The sequence below is a fragment of the Mya arenaria genome, chromosome 7 (assembly GCF_026914265.1).
Source record: "Mya arenaria isolate MELC-2E11 chromosome 7, ASM2691426v1".
NCBI lineage: Eukaryota > Metazoa > Mollusca > Bivalvia > Myida > Myidae > Mya > Mya arenaria.
Genome location: NC_069128.1, coordinates 1,918,385 through 1,939,726, shown reverse-complemented (window position 1 = coordinate 1,939,726; position 21,342 = coordinate 1,918,385). Strand labels below are relative to the sequence as shown.

The window sequence follows — 21,342 nt, the reverse complement described above, 5'->3', positions numbered from 1 at the left end:
ACACTTTGAACAACTCAAAAGTTTGTTTTGTTTGAACTAAAGGTTGGTGTTTATTAATACTACGTACAGGGTGTATTGTTTGGTTTTATTGTTATCAGTGCAAACATGATTAAGTGTGTGTAATGCACATATAAAAGTCCCCAAACTCACATAGAACCATCGGGTCTACAAGTTGGTTTTGCCTAGTTACGCCCCTGAACGCTTACATATATTTGCACCGTCTACATAATATCGACTTCTACGTTTATACAATTATTTTGGTGGAAAGGCTAAAGTAACCTTGCAGGGTCCACGTTATTTAAAATACGTTCTTTTTGCTTCATTATTGTTTTCGCGTTTGGTATTTTACATGATCAATGCGTTTTACGATCTTTAACGTTCAAATTCTGGAAGATAACTTTTGTGTAAAATATATTTTACAAAATATTTGTTAAAACACAAACACGAGGCCCTATTAGATATATTGCTTTGCTTTTGTGTGGTGAAAGCAAGATGTTTCAGTCACAAGAACATTTACGGACCTGGGTAGCATAACGCCCTTGGTTTCGATAGCCTCGTACCTAGTCCGCCCGGTTAGCTCAATCGGTAGAGCGTTGGACTGTGAATCGGACACCCGGGTTCGATTCCCGGGCGGAGCAGGTCACTTCTGTTGTGATTGGTTAAGAAATCCTTTTACGACCATACACACTGCACCACTGCCCCTGGCATGTGCCACAGAAACGCAACATGCCCCTAGTTACGAGGGCCGCTTTATAACGTTATTTCAACTTCAGCTAATAATATATGTTTAAGAGCACAACAACACATTCCAGTTAGAACGATTTATCTAATTATGATGTCAGCAAGCATAAGTCAAGCATTATAACGGCGTTACAAGAGCACCCATGAAACTTGTGAGTCTGTCGCCCCAGATGTGAACGTCTTCATGTCGCTGAAACGCCACGTGTACTCGGTCCCCAGTCACGAGATTGACGGCGACGCTGACGGATCCCTGCTCCATAGCACCCGATGACCCACTCGCAAACGCAGCCCCGATCTCCACTCCGTTTTTCATAATATCGACGTGGACGTTTACATTCGCCGAAGGCTGCGCGCTTGAAATGGCCATAATTGATGTTGAGAAGACATAGATACCGTTCATTGGGCACGTAAACACCCCCGTGGTCGCGTCATAGCCGCCTCCAGCGTTCAGGGTGACTGATGGAAATACAAGGCCTTGACTGATATGGTTATGGCTCACCTGCCCACCCGTAATCACCGCGTGGAAAGCAGCCGTTTCCATGTTGTCAACTACAAACCGCTTCGACCTCTGACCTAAGCGGAAAAGAGACAATTTAGCAAAACTTAATACCAGCAGAATGTACCCCAAAATACATCTTAGCCTTTGAAGAATCATATATTAAACTAGACTGCATTTACTCATTGCCTTTTCTCTTTAACCTGAATGATCTAATCGTATATCATATACAACAATAGCGCTAAATTTTACATAAACCATAGTATATAAAAAAGATCTTAATTATACGGTATGGGTGATGAAATGGTATACGTGTACCCATATCATCCAAGAGGTTGTGCGTACGAACATCATAAGTCCTTCAGTACTGGACTCTACTCGAGCGTGATTCTATCAGCTTTGAGAGTTTGTCACATCCAGCCATAAATAAATTAGTAATAACTAATCTAAATTACATGAAATGAAATGTACAAACTCGTTTCCAATTCTGCTTGCTTTTCGCCAGCAAACGTTTGAAGCCTCTTGACGTCTGCCTCCAGCGACCGGATACGTGCGTCCTGTCGCTCCATCGCAAGAGTCTGGACTTCTATCAACGCTTTCTGTTCAGTTCCTGCAAACGATTTTTATGATATTTGAACTACAACGGTTAATAAATTGCACCCTTAGATTTCAGAAATGTGATTAATCATTCTTACAAATATCAAGAAATATGATTGTTGACAAAAAAGGTAGGCATGACAAGGTGTGTTTCTGAGTTCAAACCCAATTGATTGAAACAATAAAAAGGTATGGTGCTTTCCTCCTTAGACATTTTACTCATTTAGAACTTTAGCGCCGTTTATTTTTGAAAGATGTCATGTTGCATCTAGCCGGAAGACAGCAAAGTTCAAGTCCAGTTTATTTAATCTCTGATATATTTATGTTTTTTCTATCTCTGAGACCAGGTATTAGATTGCATTTAAACTATGCCAACTATAAGTTATATGCATCAATCAGACTTAAACAAAATACCAATCTCAATATTATATATAGAGAGGGCAGCCTCGACCACATCCTGGTACTTAGTCTTTAGTTAATGCACCTTATGTTTAAGAAGAGTTCCCCATTTCTGATAACGACAGAAGTAAGGAAACAGAGTGAGATTCAGGGAGATCCGGATACGATACATAAAGCTTTACAAACCGATGCATTGGTGTTTAAACTAGCCCGGTGTAAAGTTTCAATACACAGTTTCCCTGGGCTTTCTAAAATCAATATCCCAGTTTCCCTTGGCATTCCAAAATCAATATCCCAGTTTCCCTTGGATTTCCAAATCCAATATCCCAGTTTCCCTTGGATTTCCAAATCCAATATCCCAGTTTCACTTGGATTTCCAAAATCAATATCCCAGTTTCACTTGGATTTCCCAAATCAATATCCCAGTTTCCCTTGGCATTCCAAAATCCATATCCCAGTTTCACTTGGATTTCCAAATCCAATATCCCAGTCTCACTTGGATTTCCAAAATCCATATCCCAGTTTCACTTGGATTTCCCAAATCAATATCCCAGTTTCCCTTGGCATTCCAAAAATTAATATCCCAGTTTCCCTCGGTATTCCAAAATCAATATCCCAGTTTCCCTTGACATTCCAAAATCAATATCCCAGTTTCCCTTGGCATTCCAAAATCAATATCCCAGTTTCTCTTGGCATTCCAAAATCAATATCCCAGTTTCTCTTGGCATTCCAAAACCAATATCCCAGTTTCTCTTGGCTTTACAAAAATTAATATCCAAGTTTCCCTTGGCATTCCAAAATCAATATCCCAGTTTCGCTTGGCTTTCCAAATCAATTACCCAATCTCCTTGGGCATTCCAAAATCAATATCCCAGTTTCTTTGGACATTTCAAAATTAATTTTCTAGTCTCCCTTGACATTTCAAAACCAATACCCCGGTTTCCCTTGGCTTTCCAAAATCAATATCCAAGTTTCCCTTGAAATTCAAAAATCAATATCCCAGCTTCGCTTGGCTTTCCAAATCAATATCCCAATCTCCTTGGGCATTCCAAAATCAATATCCCAGTCTCTTTGAACATTTCAAAATTAATTTTCCAGTCTCCCTTGACATTTGAAAACCAATATCCCAGTTTCCCTTGGCTTTCCAAAATCAATATCCCAGTTTCCCTTGGCTTTGAAAAATTAATATCCCAGTTTACCTTGTTGTTTAAACGATTACCTTGTTTCTCCAGCATCGCCATTCTGTTCTCCAGGGAATCCAAGGAACTGGTATCCGTGGCGACCGCGTACGCTCCAAAAAACAGAAGTAGGTACATCAACATGATCTACGTTAGTCTAATCGTGACAATGTATATTACTCTACGACTCCTAAAGTTAGACGTCTGTGTTTGTCTGTTAAACCTGATAAGAGCGATTGACCTGTAAAATAAGTAAATCGGAACACATATTGCATTTGGAACATCTCACAAATATAAGAAACAGAGACTTTTGTTTGTTTTTCAATAGATGGTATGATTTTACGTGTCTAAATTGGCCTTTTTTACAAAAACATGTATAGAGCTGATTTAATTATACTTTACTTCACAGAAAGCTATTCGTACAATTTAAGGAAGCAATTACAGTTAAATTTCATGTAATTCTAACTTTAAAAACAATTGATTTTCATGAAAACAAGGATCAGTAAGATAAATCAAGCGCTGTTAAGGTGTCGCAATATACACGTATCAATCAAAAATTGCGTTAGTGTCGCTGTATATGCATATCAACCAAGCGGTGTGTAAGTGTCGCTGTATATGCATATCAACCAAGCGGTGTGTAAGTGTCGCTCTTTATGCATATCAACCAAGCGGTGGGTAAGTGTCGCTGTATATGCATATCAACCAAGCGGTGTGTAAGTGTCGCTGTATATGCATATCAACCAAGCGGTGTGTAAGTGTCGCTATATATGCATATGAACCGAGCGGTGTGTAAGTGTCGCTATAGATGCATATCAACCGAGCGGAGTGTAAGTGTCGCTATATATCCATATGAACCAAGCGGTGTGTAAGTGTCGCTATATATGCATATGAACCAAGCGGTGTGTAAGTGTCGCTATATATGCATATGAACCAAGCGGTGTGTAAGTGTCGCTATATATCCATATGAACCAAGCGGTGTGTAAGTGTCGCTATATATCCATATGAACCAAGCGGTGTGTAAGTGTCGCTATATATCCATATGAACAAAGCGGTGTGTAAGTGTCGCTATATATCCATATGAACAAAGCGGTGTGTAAGTGTCGCTATATATCCATATGAACCAGGCGGTGTGTAAGTGTCGCTATATATCCATATGAACCAAGCGGTGTGTAAGTGTCGCTATATATCCATATGAACCAAGCGGTGTGTAAGTGTCGCTATATATCCATATGAACCAAGCGGTGTGTAAGTGTCGCTATATATCCATGTGAACCACACCGCGTGTCGCTATATATCCATGTGAACCAAGCGGTGTGTAAGTGTCGCTATATATGCATGTGAACCAAGCGGTGTGTAAGTGTCGCTATATATCCATGTGAACCAAGCGGTGTGTAAGTGTCGCTATATATCCATATGAACCAAGCGGTGTGTAAGTGTCGCTATATATCCATATGAACCAAGCGGTGTGTAAGTGTCGCTATATATCCATATGAACCAAGCGGTTTGTAAGTGTCGCTATATATCCATATGAACCCAGCGGTTTGTAAGTGTCGCTATATATCCATATGAACCCAGCGGTTTGTAAGTGTCGCTATATATCCATATGAACCGAGCGGTGTGTAAGTGTCGCTATATATCCATATGAACCCAGCGGTGTGTAAGTGTCGCTATATATCCATATGAACCCAGCGTGTGTAAGTGTCGCTATATATCCATATGAACCAAACGGTGTGTAAGTGTCGCTATATATCCATATGAACCAAGCGGTGTGTAAGTGTCGCTATATATCCATATGAATCAAGCGGTGTGTAAGTGTCGCTATATATCCATATGAACCAAGCGGTGTGTAAGTGTCGCTATATATCCATATGAACCAAGCGGTGTGTAAGTGTCGCTATATATCCATATGAACCAAGCGGTGTGTAAGTGTCGCTATATATGCATATGAACCAAGCGGTGTGTAAGTGTCGCTATATATGCATATGAACCAAGGGATGTGTAAGTGTCGCTATATATGCATATGAACCAAGCGGTGTGTAAGTGTCGCTATATATCCATATGAACCAAGCGGTGTTTAAGTGTCGCTATAGATGCATATCAACCGAGCGGTGTGTAAGTGTCGCTATATATGCATATCAACCGAGCGGTGTGTAAGTGTCGCTATATATGCATATCAACTGAGCGGTGTGTAAGTGTCGCTATAGATGCATATCAACTGAGCGGTGTGTAAGTGTCGCTATAGATGCATATGAACCAAGCGGTGTGTAAGTGTCGCTATATATCCATATGAACCAAGCGGTGTGTAAGTGTCGCTATATATCCATATGAACCAAGCGGTGTGTAAGTGTCGCTATATATCCATATGAACCGAGCGGTGTGTAAGTGTCGCTATAGATGCATATCAACCGAGCGGTGTGTAAGTGTCACTATATATGCATATGAACCAAGCGGTGTGTAATTGTCGCTATATATACATATCAACCAAGCAGTGTGTAAGTGTCACTATATATACATATCAGTCAAGCGGTGTGTAAGCGTCGCTATATATCCATATGAACCAAGCGGTGTGTAAATGTCGCTATATATGCATATGAACCAAGCGGTGTGGAAGTGTCGCTATATATGCATATGAACCAAGCGGTGTGTAAGTGTCGCTATATATCCATATGAACCAAGGGGTGTGTAAGTGTCGCTATATATCCATATGAACCAAGCGGTGTGTAAGTTTCGCTATATATCCATATGAACCAAGCGGTGTGTAAGTGTCGCTATATATCCATATGAACCAAGCGGTGTGTAAGTGTCGCTATATATCCATATGAACCAAGCGGTGTGTAAGTGTCGCTATATATCCATGTGAACCACACCGCGTGTCGCTATATATCCATGTGAACCAAGCGGTGTGTAAGTGTCGCTATAAATGCATGTGAACCAAGCGGTGTGTAAGTGTCGCTATATATCCATGTGAACCAAGCGGTGTGTAAGTGTCGCTATATATCCATATGAACCAAGCGGTGTGTAAGTGTCGCTATATATCCATATGAACCAAGCGGTGTGTAAGTGTCGCTATATATCCATATGAACCAAGCGGTTTGTAAGTGTCGCTAAATATCCATATGAACCCAGCGGTTTGTAAGTGTCGCTATATATCCATATGAACCGAGCGGTTTGTAAGTGTCGCTATATATCCATATGAACCGAGCGGTGTGTAAGTGTCGCTATATATCCATATGAACCCAGCGGTGTGTAAGTGTCGCTATATATCCATATGAACCCAGCGTGTGTAAGTGTCGCTATATATCTATATGAACCAAACGGTGTGTAAGTGTCGCTATATATCCATATGAACCAAGCGGTGTGTAAGTGTCGCTGTATATCCATATGAACCAAGCGGTGTGTAAGTGTCGCTATATATCCATATGAACCAAGCGGTGTGTAAATGTCGCTATATATCCATATGAACCAAGCGGTGTGTAAGTGTCGCTATATATCCATATGAACCAAGCGGTGTGTAAGTGTCGCTATATATCCATATGAACCAAGCGGTGTGTAAGTGTCGCTATATATGCATATGAACCAAGCGGTGCGTAAGTGTCGCTATTTATCCATATGAACCAAGCGGTGTGTAAGTGTCGCTATATATCCATATGAACCAAGCGGTGTGTAAGTGTCACTATAGATGCATATGAACCAAGCGGTGTTTAAGTGTCGCTATAGATGCATATCAACCGAGCGGTGTGTAAGTGTCGCTATATATGCATATCAACCGAGCGGTGTGTAAGTGTCGCTATAGATGCATATCAACTGAGCGGTGTGTAAGTGTCGCTATAGATGCATATGAACCAAGCGGTGTGTAAGTGTCACTATATATGCATATGAACCGAGCGGTGTGTAAGTGTCACTATATATGCATATGAACCGAGCGCTGTGTAAGTGTCGCTATAGATGCATATCAACCGAGCGGTGTGTAAGTGTCACTATATATGCATATGAACCAAGCGGTGTGTAATTGTCGCTATATATACATATCAACCAAGCGGTGTGTAAGTGTCACTATATATACATATCAACCAAGCGGTGTGTAAGTGTGTAAGTGTCGCTATAGATGCATATCAACCGAGCGGTGTGTAAGTGTCACTATATATGCATATGAACCAAGCGGTGTGTAATTGTCGCTATATATACATATCAACCAAGCGGTGTGTAAGTGTCACTATATATACATATCAACCAAGCGGTGTGTAAGTATATACATATGAACCAAGCGGTGTGTAAGTGTCACTATATATGCATATCAACCAAGCGGTGTGTAAGTGTCACTATATATGCATATCAACCAAGCGGTGTGTAAGTGTCACTATAAATGCATATCAACCAAGCGGTGTGTAAGTGTCACTTTATATGCATATCAACCAAGCGGTGTGTAAGTGTCACTATATATACATATCAGTCAAGCGGTGCGTAAGTGTCACTATATATACATATGAAACAAGCGGTGTGTAAGTGTCACTATATATACATATGAAACAAGCGGTGTGTAAGTGTCACTATATATGCATATGAACCCAACGATGTGTAAGTGTCACTATATATGCATATGAACCAAGCGGTGTGTAAGTGTCGCTATATATGCGTATCAACCAAGCGGTGTGTAAGTGTCGCTATAGATGCATATCAGTCGAGCGGTGTGTAAGTGTCGCTATAGATGCATATCAACCGAGCGGTGTGTAAGTGTCGCTATAAATGCATATCAACCGAGCGGTGTGTAAGTGTCACTATATATGCATATCAGTCAAGCGGTGTGTAAGTGTCGCTATATATGCATATCAACCAAGCGGTGTGTAAGTGTCGCTATATATGCATATCAACCAAGCGGTGTGTAAGTGTCGCTCTATATGCATATCAACCAAGCGGTGTGTAAGTGTCGCTATATATGCATATCAACAAAGCGGTGTGTAAGTGTCGCTATATACGCATAAGAACCAAGCGGTGTGTAAGTGTCGCTATATATCCATATCAACCGAGCGGTGTGTAAGTGTCACTATATATGCATATGAACCAAGCGGTGTGTAAGTGTCGCTATATATGCATATCAGTCAAGCGGTGTGTAAGTGTCGCTATAGATGCATATCAACCGAGCGGTGTGTAAGTGTCGCTATAAATGCATATCAACCAAGCGGTGTGTAAGTGTCGCTATAGATGCATATCAACCGAGCGGTGTGTAAGTGTCGCTATAAATGCATATCAACCGAGCGGTGTGTAAGTGTCGCTATAAATGCATATCAACCGAGCGGTGTGTAAGTGTCACTATATATGCATATCAGTCAAGCGGTGTGTACGTGTCGCTATAAATGCATATCAACCAAGCGGTGTGTAAGTGTCGCTCTATATGCATATCAACCAAGCGGTGTGTAAGTGTCGCTCTATATGCATATCAACCAAGCGGTGTGTAAGTGTCGCTATATATGCATATCAACCAAGCGGTGTTTAAGTGTCACTATATATGCATACGAACCAAGCGGTGTGTTAGTGTCGCTATATATCCATATCAACCGAGCGGTGTGTAAGTGTCACTATATATGCATATCAACGGAGCGGTGTGTAAGGGACGCTATATATGCATATCAATCAAGCGGTGTGTAAGGGTCGCTATATATGCATATCAACCAAGCGGTGTGTAAGTGTCACTATATATGCATATCAATCAAGCGCTGTTTAGGTGTCACTATATATCCATATCAACCAAGCGGTGTGTTAGTGTCGTTATATATCCATATCAATCAAGCGCTGTGTAAGTGTCGATGTATATATACGATGTATATATATATATCAATCAAACGGTGTGTAAGTGTCGCGCTGTGTAAGTATGTAAGTGTCGCGCTGTGTAAGTGTCGCTATATATGCATATGAACCAAGCGGTGCGTAAGTGTCGCTATTTATCCATATGAACCAAGCGGTGTGTAAGTGTCGCTATATATCCATATGAACCAAGCGGTGTGTAAGTGTCGCTCTATATGCATATCAACCAAGCGGTGTGTAAGTGTCGCTCTATATGCATATCAACCAAGCGGTGTGTAAGTGTCGCTATATATGCATATCAACAAAGCGGTGTGTAAGTGTCGCTATATACGCATAAGAACCAAGCGGTGTGTAAGTGTCGCTATATATCCATATCAACCGAGCGGTGTGTAAGTGTCACTATATATGCATATGAACCAAGCGGTGTGTAAGTGTCGCTATATATGCATATCAGTCAAGCGGTGTTGAAGTGTCGCTATATATGCATATCAACCAAGCGGTGTGTAAGTGTCGCTCTATATGCATATCAACCAAGCGGTGTGTAAGTGTCACTATATATGCATATCAACCGAGCGGTGTGTAAGTGTCACTATATATGCATATGAACCAAGCGGTGTGTAAGTGTCGCTATATATGCATATCAGTCAAGCGGTGTTGAAGTGTCGCTATATATGCATATCAACCAAGCGGTGTGTAAGTGTCGCTCTATATGCATATCAACCAAGCGGTGTGTAAGTGTCGCTCTATATGCATATCAACCGAGCGGTGTGTAAGTGTCGCTATATATGCATATCAACCAAGCGGTGTGTAAGTGTCGCTATAGATGCATATCAACCGAGCGGTGTGTAAGTGTCGCTATAAATGCATATCAACCGAGCGGTGTGTAAGTGTCACTATATATGCATATCAACCAAGCGGTGTGTAAGTGTCGCTATATATGCATATCAACCGAGCGGTGTGTAAGTGTCACTATATATGCATATCAACCGAGCGGTGTGTAAGTGTCACTATATATGCATATCAACCGAGCGGTGTGTAAGTGTCGCTATATATGCATATCAACCAAGCGGTGTGTAAGTGTCACTATATATGCATATCAACCGAGCGGTGTGTAAGTGTCGCTATATATGCATATCAACCAAGCGGTGTGTAAGTGTCGCTATATATGCATATCAACCGAGCGGTGTGTAAGTGTCGCTATAGATGCATATCAACCGAGCGGTGTGTAAGTGTCGCTATAGATGCATATCAACCGAGCGGTGTGTAAGTGTCGCTATAGATGCATATCAACCGAGCGGTGTGTAAGTGTCGCTATAAATGCATATCAACCAAGCGGTGTGTAAGTGTCGCTATAAATGCATATCAACCGAGCGGTGTGTAAGTGTCGCTATATATGCATATCAACCAAGCGGTGTTTAAGTTTTGCTATATACGCATAAGAACCAAGCGGTGTGTAAGTGTCGCTATATATCCATATCAACCGAGCGGTGTGTAAGTGTCACTATATATGCATATCAACGGAGCGGTGTGTAAGTGTCACTATATATGCATATCAGTCAGGCGGTGTGTACGTGTCGCTATAAATGCATATCAACCAAGCGGTGTGTAAGTGTCGCTCTATATGCATATCAACCGAGCGGTGTGTAAGTGTCGCTCTATATGCATATCAACCAAGCGGTGTGTAAGTGTCGCTATATATGCATATCAACCAAGCGGTGTTTAAGTTTTGCTATATACGCATAAGAACCAAGCGGTGTGTAAGTGTCGCTATATATCCATATCAACCGAGCGGTGTGTAAGTGTCACTATATATGCATATCAACGGAGCGGTGTGTAAGTGTCACTATATATGCATATCAATCAAGCGGTGTGTAAGGGACGCTATATATGCATATCAATCAAGCGGTGTGTAAGGGTCGCTATATATGCATATCAATCAAGCGCTGTTTAGGTGTCACTATATATCCATATCAACCAAGCGGTGTGTAAGTGTCACTATATATGCATATCAATCAAGCGGTGTGTAAGTGTCACTATATATGCATATCAATCAAGCGCTGTTTAGGTGTCACTATATATCCATATCAACCAAGCGGTGTGTTAGTGTCGTTATATATCCATATCAATCAAGCGCTGTGTAAGTGTCGATGTATATATACGATGTATATATATATATATCAATCAAACGGTGTGTAAGTGTCGCGCTGTGTAAGTATGTAAGTGTCGCGCTGTGTAAGTGTCGGTATATATACACATATCAATCGAACGCTGTGTAAGTGTCGCACTGTGTATGTGTGTTAGTGTCGCCCTGTGTAAGTGTCGCAAATAACCAGTTATACTTCCCCTGCACTTAGAACAATCTTTAAATCTGATCCAACTGCACAATAACGTTTGCGTTTGTTTTGACCACGATGTTAGCTGAATTCACTCCTGCAAGTATTATTTTGTAGTTAAGAGAGTATAGAAACAAAGTTAAAATGAAGATATTTAATGAAATCAATTGCAAATTCTATGATATGTGGATGGTTTTATTGCAACTGTGAATATCGTCATTTCCTCCGGACATCGGGGTTATTTGGTATTTTGTTATTTCTCTTGTAGCCATGTATCACAAGATGTGCTTTTTCTTTTCATTGGAACCGTAGACATAATAAATGGCTGTCAATTCTTATATGAGATATAGTAAAAACTTATTACAAGAATTATTTCCATCTGACAAAGTTGTCCCCATGATCATGTATTTATCACTTAGATGTAAGTTGGTGCCATAGTCTGTGAAATTATATCAAAATGAACATTCGGCACATTAAGTGTTTGAGGTATATTCAGTATCAACAGAGAACAAACAAACGGCCGTATTTATTGCTGAAATGTACGCAGCACAAATTAATTTCTTTAAGATCATGTGCATACGACGACTGATCAAAGTGTTTTTTTTTATCGAAATGGACAAAATCCTTCCGTAACAGTAGTCCTGATCATATAATAAAACTCTCCAAAATCTGTACGAGGAGTTATACGTATACCCTTTAACGAAGTGTCTGACATTTTAAAGTGATCAAACCCACACAGAGTTTAACGTTTCCGTAAATACATTGCGAAAAAAATACCATAATTTCAGGAATACATTTTAAAGATGCACTCGTATTCCCAAATAAGATTTTCCACAATTAATAATATTGCTTTAATATTCCAAAAGGATGAATAAATGTTGAAAACAATGGTTCTTATGAAGGATACCAAGTTTAATTTGAAAGAAATGAGCATAAAACAGGGTATTTCTACCTTATGAGACTATAGTAGACCACAGTAAATCTTTTAGCATTCACCAATCATTTAATATTTTTGCACTTTCTGCTATTAAATACACGGTTACAATCTTGTTACTAGTAATTAATATTTTCCATAAATGCATTATCAAGTAAGTAGTTAAAGGTTTATCAGTCAAAATTGATGTTTGTTACACATGTGTATGTATTGATTTTGAGTAAGAGTTCCACTTTAATCTCATACGAATCTGCTCAGCCTTTTTTCCACTGAAAACAGCCTCAGATGAATGGCGGTACATCAGTAGGTCTTATAATAAATAATGATAATATTAACTAGTAGTAGTGTTTTAACGTGTTATTTGTATTACTAAGTTCAAATTGATTACCAGCGAAGTGTATTGCTGCGGAAATAATTGATATTGTTAAGAGTAAAGTCCTTAGGTTTAACTGTTAAATTGAAAGTAGTACGCGACCTACTTGCAGCGTAGTTAAATTTAATGAATTCTGAAATATTAAACCGTTCATATAAATGCGAAGTTGTTTCGATGGAAAATGGCCAAAGAGTTTCAATTGATTAAGGCTAAATTGTTCGCTTAGTACGCGACCTACTTGCAGCGTAGTTTAATTTAAAGAATTCTGACATCTTAAACCGTTCATATAAATCCGAGGTTGTTTCGACGGAAAATGGCCAAAGAGTTTCAATTGATTTAGGCTAAATTGTACGCTTAGTATTTTAACTGAAATCTCATCATTTACTTGAATGGAATTTATTAAAAAAGCTTCTTGCTGGTTGGTTCACAAAGGCATTTTCGGTTCTCTTATTCTTTTATGCTATCTCAAAATATAATCACGTCATCTGATGTACAATAATGTTATACTATGTCTGGTGACACCATATTATGTTTGGTATCATAAGGAAGTGTTTAATGTGTAGAGTTGGAATATTCAACTATACTATACTATTATACTAATATAAATATTACAAACCTCGGAAATTGAAACAACCCGGCGATTCAACTTCCGATTTCAGGGGTAACCTGGCAACCAAATGGAACATTACGGCCAGACGGCTAACACAACGAAAATCTTATATGGACATCTTATACCTTAAATGTTTTGAAGCAGGGCCCAAGTCTCTGTCTTAAACACAATACGTTCTCTCTCAAAATATCGGTTAAGACAAATTAAATGTTTAGTATTATTAATGTATTCCTTTCCACGGCATGGTTCACATTGGTTCACGATTACTGATGCCGTATCTGACTGGCCAACTATTACTAAGCCAGAAAATTAAGGATACAAATATTAACAATATAAACATAGCTTCATTTTTATTCAGAAAATCCAAGTTATAATTATGGTCATACTGAAAATTGAATGGCATACAATAAAATAAAGGAAAACAAAACTGCTTGTTCACTTTTTTAAACTAAAAATCCAGCGTTTATCTAAGGATTTCATTTTTCTCTCCATTTAATTCATTTCTGAAACAATACATGGACATATGTCTTTTAAATATATAATAATTCTGAAAAGTGTGTTAATACGAAAAGTGTCATTCTTATATACTAGCATATACACTTGTGAAGCTATGAATGGCTGTATTTTAGGAACACGTCGACTACGGTTCTTACAGCTGCACTCTCACAGATAGACCTTTTTGACATTTTTTTTTTATTTTTTGTCTGAGAGTGATTTTTTCGTTAATGTCTGGAAATCAGTGATAAAAGAATGCTGACAAAAGATCAGATCGCTTTAAGAAAAATGAATGTTTTGGCAGTTTTTCCAAACAATTGAGGTATGTTCATTAGTGAGTTATCTTACATGACTAAATTGAAAGTATTGATGACAGAGTCAGCTGAATCCAAGACAACACATAAAATAAAAGTGAAAACTGTCAATCTGTGAGAGTAAGTCGTTGCGTTCTACTCTTCTTCACTGTCCTGGAAGCAGTTGTTGATGACCTTCGGAGCAAACGCGAATTCCTCCCTAACGATCACCCCATCAACTGAAAGAGTAGTTTGTACCTTATGAAACATACTTCCAAAGTGTTTAGCATCTTAAAATATTATAGATTCACTAGTATACCCAAAGGTCGTTTAATAAGGCATTTGACACATAGATGTTAATACAATCGATCCCCTTTGGCTTGAACTCCCAGGGAACGGCGAAAATACCTCGAGCCTCGAAAATTCGAGCCAAGCGAGAATGCTTACATTCAGTAGAAAAGAAATCGATTCTTTACATCCGGATCGAGCAAACTAGGAAATCGAGCCAAGCGTAACCAACGAAAAAGTCGAGTCAATCGAGTTCGAGCCAAAGGGATTTGACTGTATGTTACATTAAACATTATATATAAAGTATCATCATCATCAGCATCAATATCATCATCATCATCATCATCATCATCATCATCATCATCAATACCCTATTTCTTGCATGTGTCATTTTACCATATGCCCTAGTTTAATACCTTACCCGACTCTCTGTCCAAAGCATCAAATAGCCTTTCAGCGCCCGCCTCGTCCCCGAATATGGCCGCCATCTCTTTCTTAGATATGCCGCCATCTTTGTCGTGATCGTAGAAGTCGAAATCACAGGGATCAGCCATTAGCGTCACGTTGAACCTCTGATCCTACATATTGTGAAAGAAATAATTTATACGTATCATCCCAGTGAATATAACAACATATATGCTACAATAAATCACAGAGCTGAGGAACTTGTATGTATCAAAAATAAGTAATGGACAACACAGGTCCCATGGATATTAAAATACTTTGGTTTCAATGATAAATGTTTTACAACGAGTCCTAGTGTTCTTTTATGAGGAAACAGATATTAGAAATGAACTAGGAAATTTAATTTGTTTATAAACAAATTGTTTAAGAAATTCTCATCAAATTAAGACCATATTAATCGCGTAATGCAGTGAACATCTGTGGTATGTTTTATGTTTAACATAATTTTTGTTATACGTTTCAATACAAATATAAGTTGATTTTATCGTAAATGGAATTGATCTTAGTGTCATAGTATTATTGTTTTGCAATATATCTGAGTGAATTGAACTTTAGTCAGTATTAAAAGTAAACACAAGTAAAAATAATAATAATTATGAAGTCAGTGGTGCTTATATATTTTAATGACTTTTGAAGTTACGAATAACATTCTTTATATAAACATTTTAAAGATGCACTCGTATTCCCAAATAAGATTTTCCACAATTAATAATATTGTTTTAATATTCCAAAAGGATGAATAAATGTCGAAGACAATGATTCTTATGAAGGATACCGAGTTTAATTTAAAAGAACTGAGCATAAAACAGACCCAAGACTTGCCTTGACAGATCGTCGCCACCTATGTGACCACGATCCACGGATACCAACACCGCCATAAGAGTCCACATGTCCGTGGATGCCGAACCGCCCATTGTCATACGTCCTACTCAGGTCGCCCTCGTACCTGGAATAGCCCCTGCTATTCGTGGTGCTGCCCACATTCCAGCTCAGTCCGTTAGGCGTATCCCTACCTATTCCTAATCTCCTTTCCCAGTACCCGTTAGTATGTGCCGTGCCTCCGACGTTTGCTCTGTAGCCGCTGAGCCACCTTCTACAAATAACAGAAACTTTATTTGTAAAATGAACCAATTTTAACAACAGTATAACACAGCCGGTTTGAACAAATACGCGAAGACTCTGCCATTAGACTGTATATTTATGTGTGTGTCAATTACTTCATTTTGCCAACTAATTTATCCAGTAGTTAAATCCAAATCCTTTGATACATATATTCTTAACGAAGGCACGACTGCATACCGAAAACCCAGCAATTTGACAGAACATCGCCAAGGAATTAGTGCAATCTTTTGTTTTAAAGTGTGGAAGCTGCATTGATAGTGGTCATTGTAATATGGGGTATTCTATAATATTTCTTGTAGCCATGTATCACAAGCTCATCTGTATGTTTTCATCGGAATTGTAGACATAATGTTATAGAAGTAAATTGTATCCATGAGATATAAACGAGTGCAAAAAAACATACATGCGGCATACCGTACAGTTATTAGACTCTAGCGTACCGCGTACTTCATGCAGGCGTCTACGTTTTATTAATATCAGACTAATTCCTGCTTACCTATAAAGGTCCAGCCCTGCGTGACCTCCTTGTTCGTTGGCGTCAAAATCTATATCATGGCGCCATCCCACATGATCGCCATCATCATCCACACCAACAACACCGCGGGTAAGACACATAACAGTCACCAGCAGCAGGAACAACAGCTTATTCCCCATGGTCCTATAACATGACATTTCTGTATCATAAGTTCACGTAACGCTCCAGGTAAACTTATTCATTGCATGTCTGGTGCGTTAATCCCTTGCTGATAAGCCCCTGTTCATGGCCCTTGTTCAGCCGCGGAGTGCCTTCTTTTACTGCTATAACAGCAAGTAGCTTTATAACATGTAATTTCCTTTCTTCCAGTTGATTTTGAATGTACAGTCGAAACCTGCTATATAATGAAATCGAACTCTGTTATCTCGATGTTTTGGTTTTATTGAACTTTCTTTAAATGTGTTGGAGTTTTTTTGATAGTTCGGTTATATCGAAGTGATCGTTATCTCAAAGTATTTCCCTAAATCCAAACGACTTCGGCATAGCAAGTTTTGACTATTTTAAAATAATAAATTGTAAAAACACAGTTTTGATTGATTATCATCCCTAAAGTATTTAAAACACCTTTTCTTCATAAAATATTGATAATCAGTTTATTCACAATTACTCTACATATGTTATAACAAAAATATTTTAGTTTTTAAAGATTGCGAAGAATGTCATTCCCACTCAAAATTTGCTTTAAGCAAGTCACCGGGACTTAAGAAATACTTCGAGATAAAAGGAGTTCGACATAGCGAGTCTCGACTTTAAGACGCATCTCAGTTGTAAATGAAATGAAGAGCAACTATGCAAAATGTAGAAGCTCTATGTATTATTTACCTTTGGTCATTAAGAATATTAATATAAATGTATAATCAGCATTTTAATGATACCAAAATTATATAGGGTCACCACGAATCAAAATAAAACCTCGTGGTTACTGGCAATGTCGGATAATTATTTGTTTATTTGTTGGTCGGATACCGCACACACGCACATATTTATAAAGACGATTGCAAAAGTAATGTGAAGACTGTTTTGATAATTCTAGAGTTCAAATCGTTACGTCTGCCAATAAAAATTAGCGGAACTTTCGAATAAATATAAATTCAATCAATTTGTTAACCAGAAACGTTTTATTTGTATTCTATAACTCAGCCAATTTAGTAACTGAATTACCAGATAGCAAATTAATCAATTTCGATATAGTCGAAGCATTGCATCGATTTTTCCGCAGCTTTAAGAATCAAACTTCTTTACTCACTTAACAAGACCTATTTTGATTGTATGATCAAGTAATTACATTTCTTTTTAAAATTAAATTATAAAAATGCGGCCTACATTTTCAGCCAATGAAATTGCAGATAGGCAATCATTAAGTACCAGGCTTAATCATGAAGAGTTTCAACGTTCGCTGGCATTTAAAGGTCCGCCTGGTGGTGGTGTTAGTAGTTTATACTCCGGGTCCCGGCGTGAGCACATTGAAGGGTCCCAGAGTGACAGTTCAACTACCGCACACCTATTGTGGGCAGAACCAGTACTAGGTGCCTTCACCTCTGCAAGGAACTGACAACTTCTGTACATGCCAGGGACAGTGGTACAGTGCGGATGGTCGTAGAAAGGATTTCATAACCAACCACAACAGAGGTGACCTGGTCCGCCCGGGGATCGAACCCGGGCTGTCCAATTCAGAGTCCAACGCTCTACCGAATGAGCTAACCGGGCGGACTAACGTTATCTCATCCGATAAATACTTCTGTGTCAGCCAATGAGGAAATATTATAAGATAGTTAGATGACCTTACATAATATTTTCATGATTAAGGATGGCTCATTCGCTACCTTCAATTCGCCCATTCTTAATCTTGTTAAAATGTTGCTCTATGTCATCAAAAAATATTACTTAAACATAATATTTACTTTTAAGATGCCTCAAACATTCTCGCTTGAAATACTTTCTCAGAATGACAGCGTTTTGTATTTTGTTCACAAGACATTTCCAAAGTGGTTTAAACTCCAATAAAAAATCATATTCGTAAATTCATGCTGTGTCAGCGATTGGTCACGATTACGTGGCCGCGGTAGTGCATTGGCATCCCGCACAAACGGGAACCGGGGATATGTTTACCTCGTGGCTGGTACCCGTCCGCGCGTAGAGCCAAAAAAACGCTTGCCGGGTTCGGCCCTTGTGCATACTCAAAAGTACGGCAAGATCTGTGAGTCGGTATATTAACAGTATTATTGGCAGAGTTATTAAAGAAAATTGCGAACACGCGTCTTGTTTGTGCTTGTTGAGCGAGTGCACCTTGGAGATAACTTCCTTCTGAACATGCAGGCGACGTATAGAGTTGTTTAATCGAAATAATCTTGTAGATCCGAGCTCGTTTCCATACATAATTATGTCTCAATCCGAAATCTGCTAACCTTCATAACTTGTTAATGACAAAGATTGTATGAAATTTTAAAATATTTAATATGTAAAAATAAATGACTAAAAGTGGACAATTTTTTTATTATGTGTATCAAAGTGTACTAGAACACATTTTTTACGATTCTCAGTCCAAGAGATCACACGCACGAATCAGATAGCTCGACTGGCCAAAAATGCAGTCCAAATACCAAGTAACTGTGCTCCGATATGGCTTCGGCGAGCCGAATATGCTTAATGCCGCATGCTACTGTATACTTATATATGGCCAATTATCAAATAGTATGTGAGTGTGCTAGTCTGTAACGTGACATTAAATTTAACTTACATTAACTATTTGTTTTGTTTTAAACAATGAAATAACAATTTGATAGTTTGCACTGATTTTTTTTGGTTTAAATTTTAGCCTGCTTTCACTTCCAAATCAAACGTCAGCCCGCTGAGGGCTTGGATGCGACTATATCATTTCCGAAATGACGTTATGGCCGCATACTTTATGGTGCGAACTTGCAAAATTCTACAATAAACTGAGTATTTTACTTACTGTTATGCATTTGATAATAATACATATGGTACTTATGTGAAATATATTGCGATCTTACTATAAACAAACAATTATCATCTTTGTGTTCGTGGCTGCAATTTAAAATGTGTTAGATTTTCCATTTTTAAAATAAGTAAATACCTTTTTATTAACTTGTGCAAACTATTAGGACCATACATCCAACATTGCGGAGATGTAAATAGATTTAAAACCTCTATTCTATTTCAAACTTAAGCGTCATTTATCAATATATATCTAAGTATGTATCTAGTTGCCTTTATAAAAAATAATTTGACTTTGGAGGTTAAATCGTTAATCAGGTCTAATTTTGAGCAATGCCAAATGCAATATACAGGCAATACAAGTGAGCGGTGATATATGCGAAAAGTAAATTGTTATTTATATGTAATTTAGTTCTCTCAATCATTCTGAGAAAGCATATTATAGAGAACTTTTGTCATATTATACAAACAAATAACGATTTTACAGTCAATCTAAAATGTATATTAACGATTCCGCGGAGCACGTGCAAAAATACGTACATTTTAGTAAACCAATTCTGTATTATATTTCCATCGTGTATGCTTTATAATACATAAGATTTGTCTCAATGACCTTGAGTATGTCTATTTATGCTAAATAGCCAAGATTTAAAACAATAACAGCAACATACCTTTTACACGTGAGTTATCACCAAACTGACAAGTATGTAGAGATGCGAGTGGTTTGCAGCAATGATATTAGCAGCCAGAGTGTCAAGTATTTATAGCCTTAAACAACCACTGATGTCGAGGGTCTAACAGGAAGTTGGATTTCACATTATTAAGTAGTTCTCGTAAATAGGTGTCTTTCCCAAGAGGTTTTAATAGTTTTTAAGAGGTTAAAATAGAGATCGAGTACTAAACTGCATGAAATGACCAGCAATTATTGAGATCGTGTCTAAAGGTAATTACAATCCTTTACATTTTATCAAGAATTTCCTTTATGTTTGAAATGTTCAGTCCGTGGCAAAAAATGATTGGTGTTTTAATGTTAAGCGTATACAGTTTTTGAACAATTTCCTTATGTTTTTAACACGAACTAAAAAAGTTTAATGCTCGTTCTTGAAAGTCTTCTTACCTCAAAGAAAAAAATGAAGTCTTTAAGAACACTTTTTTTATGTAAAACGTTTTTTTATTGTATAATTGTACAAAACATTTGAATAAAAATAAATCACTTGTGCTGTACCATATGTTACCTTTTCATTCTCGACGTTGTCCCTTAAACTTAAAACAATATTAGTGTAATAGTTTAAGTTTAGGGTATTACATCGGACCAAACGTCGTTACTACTTTTTTAAATCATCGCTATAGATGCATATCAATCAAGCTCTGTGTTAGTGTCGCTATCGATGCATATCAATCAAGCTCTGTGTAAGTCTCGCTATAGATTCATATCAATCAAGCTCTGTGTACGTGTCGCTATAGATGCATATCAATCAAGCTCTGTGTACGTGTCGCTGTAGATGCATATCAATCAAGCTCTGTGTACGTGTCACTGTAGATGCATATCAATCAAGCTCTGTATAAGTCTCGCAAAAGATGCATATCAATCAAGCTCTGTGTAAGTGTCGTTATAGATGCGTACCAATCAAGCTCTGTTAAGTCTCGCTATAGATGCAAATCAATCAAGCTCTGTTAAGTCTCGCAGTAAATGCATATCAATCAACCTCAGTGTAAATGTCGCTATATA

At 38.3% G+C, this 21,342-nt stretch overlaps 2 protein-coding genes and 1 non-coding gene across 3 annotated transcripts; 1 reads left to right on the top strand and 2 right to left on the bottom strand.

Moving 5' to 3' along the window:
- Positions 1-567: 567 nt before the first annotated feature.
- Positions 568-638, top strand: Trnah-gug (transfer RNA histidin (anticodon GUG)). The gene has a single exon. It is a non-coding gene; the product is annotated as a tRNA-His (tRNA).
- A 168-nt stretch (positions 639-806) lies between these two features.
- Positions 807-3,607, bottom strand: LOC128241912 (cerebellin-3-like). Its single transcript, XM_052959041.1, has 3 exons — positions 3,453-3,607; positions 1,713-1,847; positions 807-1,314 (listed from the first exon to the last, which is right to left on the bottom strand). Exons 1-3 carry the CDS (start codon positions 3,553-3,555, stop codon positions 860-862), a joined length of 693 nt encoding a protein of 230 aa, XP_052815001.1. The 5' UTR covers positions 3,556-3,607; the 3' UTR covers positions 807-859.
- A 10,191-nt stretch (positions 3,608-13,798) lies between these two features.
- On the bottom strand, positions 13,799-20,440 carry LOC128241675 (uncharacterized). The gene is made up of 5 exons (XM_052958707.1): positions 20,285-20,440; positions 16,620-16,781; positions 15,824-16,094; positions 14,958-15,114; positions 13,799-14,487 (listed from the first exon to the last, which is right to left on the bottom strand). Exons 2-5 carry the CDS (start codon positions 16,775-16,777, stop codon positions 14,405-14,407), a joined length of 669 nt encoding a protein of 222 aa, XP_052814667.1. The 5' UTR covers positions 16,778-16,781; positions 20,285-20,440; the 3' UTR covers positions 13,799-14,404.
- Between the last annotated feature and the right edge of the window lie 902 nt (positions 20,441-21,342).

Bases quoted from the DNA above. Each gene is read 5' to 3' on its own strand.
- LOC128241675 (XM_052958707.1), bottom strand. From the start codon at position 16,777: ATGGGGAATAAGCTGTTGTTCCTGCTGCTGGTGACTGTTATGTGTCTT. The intron at 15,115-15,823 runs GCAAGTCTTGGG...CACAATATGTAG, and splicing joins GGTGGCGACGATCTGTCAAG to GATCAGAGGTTCAACGTGAC. The intron at 14,488-14,957 runs GTAAGGTATTAA...CTACTCTTTCAG, and splicing joins TGCTTTGGACAGAGAGTCGG to TTGATGGGGTGATCGTTAGG.
- LOC128241912 (XM_052959041.1), bottom strand. From the start codon at position 3,555: ATGTTGATGTACCTACTTCTGTTTTTTGGAGCGTACGCGGTCGCCACG. The intron at 1,848-3,452 runs GTAATCGTTTAA...AATCGTTTGCAG, and splicing joins GGCGATGCTGGAGAAACAAG to GAACTGAACAGAAAGCGTTG. The intron at 1,315-1,712 runs GTTTGTACATTT...TTTTCCGCTTAG, and splicing joins GCAAGCAGAATTGGAAACGA to GTCAGAGGTCGAAGCGGTTT.